Source organism: Gorilla gorilla, chromosome 1, assembly GCF_029281585.2.
Source record: "Gorilla gorilla gorilla isolate KB3781 chromosome 1, NHGRI_mGorGor1-v2.1_pri, whole genome shotgun sequence".
Taxonomy (NCBI): Eukaryota; Metazoa; Chordata; class Mammalia; order Primates; family Hominidae; genus Gorilla; species Gorilla gorilla.
Window position 1 is genome coordinate 5,939,189 of NC_073224.2, and position 7,690 is coordinate 5,946,878.

The 7,690-nt window shown below is 41.5% G+C and overlaps 1 protein-coding gene across 1 annotated transcript; it reads left to right on the plus strand.

Annotated features, from left to right (window-relative positions):
• The first annotated feature begins 1,946 nt into the window (after positions 1 to 1,946).
• LOC101140827 (olfactory receptor 2T11) lies at positions 1,947 to 2,897 on the plus strand. Its single transcript, XM_019032973.4, has one exon. It carries the CDS (start codon positions 1,947 to 1,949, stop codon positions 2,895 to 2,897), a length of 951 nt encoding a protein of 316 aa, XP_018888518.4.
• The last annotated feature ends 4,793 nt before the right edge of the window (positions 2,898 to 7,690 follow it).

A 7,690-nucleotide genomic window follows, 5' to 3' on the forward strand; every position in this document is an offset into this window, starting at 1 on the left:
TTAATATGACAAAGAGATGTGCTCTCTTCTTAGTGTGGGTTAATTCTATTAGGAAGTTTTTGGAGTCTAATATAGAATGTTTCTTTTATATTTTTGGACTTTGAATTAGCAGAATATATTCTTAGGCAATATTTGTGTTCACTATCCTTGGGAAATGGAATAGAATTGAAACGATCAGGAGTGGATCAGGAGGCTAAGACTCACTTGAAGTAGAGTTTTGACCACGGAGTATTTCTGGGAGGCCTGACAGAGGAGGCCACAGTCCTTAGCCCCTTTCACAGTAATCTGAATATATCAATCAGAGGGAAATTGGGAGCAAGCCAATTTAATTTTGATGTTAGTAAATAACCTTTTTGTTTAGACTCTATTAATTTGTACTGATTCTATTGGTCACTTTTCAAGGTCATTACAATTCTGGTACCTTTGTGAAACCAGGTATGACTTCAGCATGGTAAAGGACAACCAGCTAAATTTGAATTTCAGATGTACAGTGAACCCTTTTTTTGGTGTTAAGTACATTATGAACTTACACTAAAACATTTTTTGATTATCTGAAAGTCAAACATAGCTGAGAATCCTGTATGTTTGCTAAATCTGGCAACACTAGATAGCGGAGCCAAGGTGTGTCTAGCAACATGTGAATGGGGGCAACCTTGCAGCATCCGGGCTCCCCCGTTGATCGGACTTTCATTTTTACACAAATGTTTGAGACTCCAGCCACCGAGGCCTACCATGCGGGGGAGGAGGTGCTGGTGGGGAGAGGGGGGCGATTCTTACTACATGTATGGTTCTTTCTCTTGTCTAACAGTTTATCTTCCACCTGATAGGTTAAAGATAAAATTCCTTCTTAAACGGTGGCCTGTTGCTGTCACATTCCCATGTATCTGCTCCACAGCTTTCTAAGCCTGAGTTTGGCTCTGGCCTTAGTTCTGGTAAGCGCTGGCAGACGTGTAGCTTGGTGAACCCTGCTCCTGTGTGTCTGCTGCTGACATAGCTTCAACCTACCAACATTTTCCTTTAATTTCCCTGCCCATTTCCCAAACCTACAGTAGCAATGGAGAGCAATGCAGGGAGTCAGCTTAGTGTCATAAACTGCTTTTTAAAAACTTAATTCTGGGAGCTTTTTGCAAATAGTTTTTTTACCTTCTAATTTATCTGAAGAAAGATCTGCAAAAAGGTTAGCAAAACAGCACAAAGAACAGTGAGGAATCCCAACTTTAGACATAAACAGTAGAATAATAGGCATCGAAGACTTGGAAGAGTAGGGGGTGAAAGGGGAGCGAGGGGTGAGAGATTAATAATATGAGCACAACCTACGCTATTGACTTATGGTTACCCCAAAGGACAAGACTCCACTATGCGATACATCCATGTCATGACACTGCACTTGTCCTTAAACTTATACAAATAATTAAAAAGAAATAGAACAGAAACGTGGGGCTTCGTGAATAAAACGTTCCCTAATAGTTATCCTAACCCTTCATTTCTTCAGTGATTTACTTCACTCCCCTTTATCCATTTGGTCAATCAATGAATCACCCTTTTTTCCAACTAGTATTTACTTAACCCTACTATGGGCTAGATAACTTTCTGGATACAAGAAATGCAGCATGGACAGAACAGATATGGTTAAAACCCCATTCTTGGTGTAGCATACAGCAATTGTATCATGCAGTTACCATAACCTCCAGCAGCATGATGAACCATAGACGCAATATAGAAGGAGCTGTTCTCTGACAGGGAAATGCAGCCATGGTTTCTGCTTCATGATGTGCATGTTGGTCTGCCTGTTCTTCTCTAGCCTCTAGCCTGGAAGCTTCATCCTGACAGTGCTCAGAAGTGTCACCTCTACTGCAGCAGACCTTTCCCATCTTGAACGTGTTCTCTTGCCTCCTTCCTGGTCCTTGTGTCTTCCTGTTGCCCTGGGACGCTCATGGGCCATATCAATGACAAACACATCATCCTCTGACTTCACCCTCCTGGGGCTTCTGGTGAACAGTGAGGCTGCCGGGATTGTATTTACAGTGATCCTTGCTGTTTTCGTGGGGGCTGTAACTGCAAATTTGGTCATGATATTCTTGATTCAGGTGGACTCTCACCTCCACACCCCCATGTACTTTCTGCTCAGTCAGCTGTCCATCATGGACACCCTTTTCATCTGTACCACTGTCCCAAAGCTCCTGGCAGACATGGTTTCTAAAGAGAAGACCATTTCCTTTGTGGCCTGTGGCATCCAGATCTTCCTCTACCTGACCATGATTGATTCTGAGTTCTTCCTCCTGGGCCTCATGGCCTATGACCGCTACGTGGCTGGCTGTAACCCTCTGAGATACCCAGTCCTGATGAACCGCAAGAAGTGTCTTTTGCTGGCTGCTGGTGCCTGGTTTGGGGGCTCCCTCGATGGCTTTCTGCTCACTCCCATCACCATGAATATCCCTTACTGTGGCTCCCGAAGTATCAACCATTTTTTCTGTGAGATCCCAGCAGTTCTGAAACTGGCCTGTGCAGACACGTCTTTGTATGAAACTCTGATGTACACCTGCTGTGTCCTCATGTTGCTCATCCCCATCTCTCTCATCTCCGCTTCCTACTCCCTCATCTTGTTAACCGTCCACCACATGCGCTCTGCTGAAGGTCGCAAAAAGGCCTTCACCACTTGTTCCTCCCACTTGACTGTAGTTAGCATCTTCTATGGGGCTGCCTTCTACACATACGTGCTGCCCCAGTCCTTCCACACCCCCGAGCAGGACAAAGTAGTGTCAGCCTTCTATACCATTGTCACGCCCATGCTTAATCCTCTCATCTACAGCCTCAGAAACAAGGACGTCATAGGGGCATTTAAAAAGGTATTTGCATGTTGCTCATCTGCTCGGAAAGTAGCAACAAGTGATGCTTAGAGAGCCACTGCCAAGAGGATAAGGCTTCCTAAGAACTTCCTCCGTTTGCCCTGTTGCCCTAGAGATGATTTGCTCGGCTATCAACCTATACTTACTACTGGCAGTTAAGATGATTCACCCTGTCTGGATTCTTGCTCCGCAGGGGAGCAAGGGAAAGATGTTTTACTGTTATGCAGAGATATTTCAGTGAAGTATCAAAAACGGTTTATTATGAAGTTAAATAATTTATCTAGTCTTTTTATTTAGGGAAGAAAAACCCCAAATACTAGAGTTCACAGCAACCTTTCACTCTGGACTAGATCTCCTTCACAACATTTGTTCATGTTTAAACAACACAAAATGAAAGAGACCTACAAAAGCTATCAAATGTTTACAGTCAAATTCTGTGATTAGCAGCAATAGAGTAAAAGAATGCCAATACACAAGTGGCAAAGAAGACAAAAGCACACACTGTAGTTGTCTTTTTTTAGTATTAACCCCAAGTAACTATAAGCTCTAATATTATCGTTGAATCTCTGACCCTCTTGAGTACAGACAGCAGCTGTCAAGTACTAGGCCACAATAAATGCTGGTGAATTGAACAGAACTGAGTATGAATGGGTGGAGGTTCAGCATGACACAGCTACTCACAGGGAATAGACTCTAACACTTAGCATCAAAGAACACGACTGCCACTTTCCTTGAGGGTGTATTAACAGGATACCAGGTTCGTTAACATCCATAGCCAGAAACTTCACTTTTCCAAGTTCTGTGATTCAACAGCAACACTTAAGGCACTTTGAAATTGGCTGAGTGGGGTGGGAAGTCCTTGGAGTTTTCCATGCGGGTGTTACATGATAACAGACATTTTTAAAGCATCACTATGCCTACAGTGTAGGAAAATAGAACAAAGGGCAAACATGGATACAGGAAGACAATTCAGGAGGTTTCAGAGATGAGAAACAAGGATGGCTTGTGTAGGGTGGACACAAAGGATTTAGCTCATGGATTTGGCGTGTGTTAGCAACAGGTGTAGAGTGAAGGATAACTTATTGGTTTGGGCCCAGGTGAATAAAAAAATGGAATATTCATTGATATTTGGAAAACTGGTTGGTAGCAGAAGTCAAGAATTCACTGAAGATAATTTGGAAATATCTATTAGGTATTTAAGCTAGGCCGGGTGCAGTAGCTCATACCTGTACTCCCAGCACTTTAGTGGAGACCAAGGAGGGTGGATTGCTTGAGCTCAGGACTTTGAGACCAGCCTGCCAACATAGCAAAACCCCATCTCTACCAAAAACACACAAATATTAGTTGGATGTGGTGGCACATGCCTGTGGTCCCAGCTACTTGGGAGGCTGAGGTGGGAGGATCACTGGAGGCTGAGAAGTTGAGGCTGCAGTGAGCCGTGATGGCACCACTGTGCTCCAGCCTGAGTGGCAGAGAGACCTTGTCTCAAAATACATAAATACAGAGAGAGATTGAAGGTATATGTAAAGTGAATTGTACTTCAGATTAGAGTTCTGAACATAAAGCATACATTTAATAATCTTCAGAGTACGAAGAGCATTTAAAAACAGGTTTTTTGAGGGTTTTCTTAAGAGAAAGTTTGAGACGAGATCTGAGGCAGCTGGCGTCACATGAAAAATTAGAAAGATAGGGTTTTATGAGGTTAGAAGAAATCTAAGACAAAGTGTTTAAAGAAAGACAGTAAAAGCAACTGCAACAAGTGCAGTCTATGGCTGAAATAAGTGGGATTTGGTTACTGTATTTAGCAACGTGAAAGGTTACTTGTAACCTTAGTGACCATTTTTAATGGAGATATGCTTAGAGATGATTCAGGGTAAAATCAAGGGGGAGGAAGTGGATAAGGTGAGTATGAATTTTCAGATTTTTTTGTAAAGGAAATGGAGTATAACTAGGAAAACATGTGATACCAATGTGTTTGATGTTAATGGTGCTGTCATGTGATATTGAGTGTGAAGTTCAAAGGAATAATTCAGTACAAAAAGAAAATCGATATATGAGAAATGGAGGAAACTTTCAGAAAGATGGCCTTTGAGAGTGGCCGAAAGCACAGAAACCAGCTTAGAAGTGGAGAGTCTGAACTTCTGTAAGAGCATGGCCAACTCATGGACCATAGCAGGGGGTCAGGCAGAGCGTGTGTTACAACTAAGCTCCCTTCCGATGGTATGGCCAACTCATGGACAATAGCAGGGGGTCAGGCAGAGCGTGTGTTACAACTAAGTTCCCTTCCGATGGTATGTATCTTCTCAGTGCAGTTAGAATCAATGAGAGCGTCTACGAGTAAAGATCAGGGTGGTCCTGTCGAAAGTTTGAGAGAAGAGAATCATCTTGGAGAACAGATAAGTTAATAAGCTAGTAGAGACATCTGGATTGTAGGACAACCTTCGGACTTCTCCTTTGCATTGAATTTATGAATTTAGCACAGCACATTTGTCAGACGATTCATGATGTGTGTTCGGGATGGTGGCCAGAAAATAGTAGGCACTCAATATGTTAACTAGAATTATGTTAAAAACAAGGACAAAATAACATCAGCAACTGCTGCTGTTACTACTACAAACTTATTCCTTTGTGAATAAAGTATGTCATATTTATGCTTTTCCGAGGCATATAATTTGCAGTATGTAATAGATGTTCAGTAGCTGTTTATTTCAATAAATTTGTCTCTTTGGGCAATTAAAAGTTGCATAGCCAGAATTCTTCATGGTATGGAGTTTCTTGTATAACATGGCATGATTTTGCATTATAAGGTGACACTGTCACTTCATTTCAAAATGTTAATTATTTACGTTTAGAAGTTAAATTCCACCCTACTCCTAAAACATTCTCTGTAATCTTGGCTTTGTGGTGGCTTCTCTGGTGATGGGTTCCCGTTTAGCATGGGAAAATGTCCCTGCTCTGAGTGTCCTAGTTGTAGTTGGCACCAAGAGGAGATGCGCACACAGATTTCACTAAAATACTGTGTGATACCAGCGTATATGCCCAGTAACAGATTGTTCAGGTGTTGAATAGCTTTTTATAAGGTTTTTTCCCCATGAATATTTAACTGTTCTTTAATTATTTCCACCCCATCTGCCAATTTCAAAGGCAATTTAAGGGTGATAAGGCCATATGCTTGGAGCTTGAACCCCCTGGAGTCTGAATATTAGCCTATTTCTCTCTGGGCTGTGTGCCCTGAGCATGTTACCTAACCTCTCTGTGCCATAGTTTACTATCTTGCTCAGAGTCTATCATAGTTGAAGAATGAGGAAGAGGCTTCTTAGAGCAGATATTTTCTAAGCCTACAACTGTTGCTCCTTCAGGCCATGGGGGCTCTGCCTGAGTGATCTAGCCAAGCCGTCTTCTGTGGGTTCCCTAGGCAAAGCTCTCATCAGGAGTTCCTTGATTCGTTGAATAGATTCTACCTCAGGTACTGCACTGAGACATTTGTGATTGCATCTAAGATGGTTATATATCTCCCCACTTTCTCTTGGCTTGCTGATCTATCCGTACAGGAAGAAATCTATACATGAATACAAAGTCCCAAGTGATTATCTGTAGATTGTATTAGACATCCTGCAGGTGTTACTATGGGACACCATGACATCCTCCTCCTGACACCTTGTGGCCAGTTAGTAATATGACATTATCCTAAAACAACACCATGTGTTCTTTATTCTTTAAAACTGCATGTATCATTAGGAGAATAAAAAAACAAAAATGAATAACGTATTATCGGTACCTTTGGACTGATGGTGACATCATTTTTGTTTGCCATTAAACATTTTCTGCATTTTAGCAGTTATTTTTACTCTGTAATCCCTCCCCAATCAATTGGAAAAAATACAATGAATTGTATAAAAACCTTGAATCTGATTATTAATTGCCAAATAATTTGCCAAAAAGTTTGTTTCTCCATATATATTTCTGTAATTATAGATAGAATTTAATAGCTTTATAGTTAATATCCCTCACTTTATTTGGTAAAACTTGAAAAGTTATTGAATTTGCTACAACATAGAGGAAAGAAGTCTTTGGGGGATATTTAATTCCAGCCACTTTGTAATTTTAGGGAGTGAATTGAATCACCACTTAATGACGCAGGCAACAGCAGGGCTTCTAAGAAAATCACATTATAAATCAGTGTTAATCTCTTCTTATACTATGAAATATAACACTAGAAATGCCATGCAAAACTCATCATTAATCATCTCAAGAAAACAGTTGTGAAACCATTCATGAAATAACCCCTCACCCCATCAAGAAATGGAACATAACCAGCACTCCAGGGCGCTCTTGTGGTTTGATCACCGCACATGCCCCAGGGCAAAGACAGGCATTATTCTAAATGTCTCTAACTTTCATTTGAACTACTTTTAGACATGCAAAAATGTGCAAAATTAGCACAATGAGCTTCCAATGTGGCCGTCACTCAATTTCTCTTAATGCTGACATTATTTTGAAACAGTTTTGCTCTTGCTGCCCATGCTGGAGTGCAATGGCATGATCTCAGCTCAGTGTAACCTCCCCTCCTGGGTTCAAGTGATTCTCCTGCCACAGCCTCCCAAGTAGCTGGGATTACAGGCGCCCACCACCATGCCTGGCTAATTTTTTGTATTTTTAGTAGAGACAGGGTTTCACCATATTGGCCAGGCTGGTCTTGAACTCTTCTGTCTGCTCAATTCCACACTGATAATGTTGATGACAAGCTTCTTTCCAGGAGCAGAACAAAGTCCAGATGAGACAAATCATTCTTCCACCTACCCAGGGACTTCTGCATAATTGACTCTTCCTTGGCTCCTTCTTTC

Excerpts from the sequence above, each read along its gene's own strand:
- LOC101140827 (XM_019032973.4), top strand. The coding sequence starts at position 1,947 with ATGACAAACACATCATCCTCTGACTTCACCCTCCTGGGGCTTCTGGTG.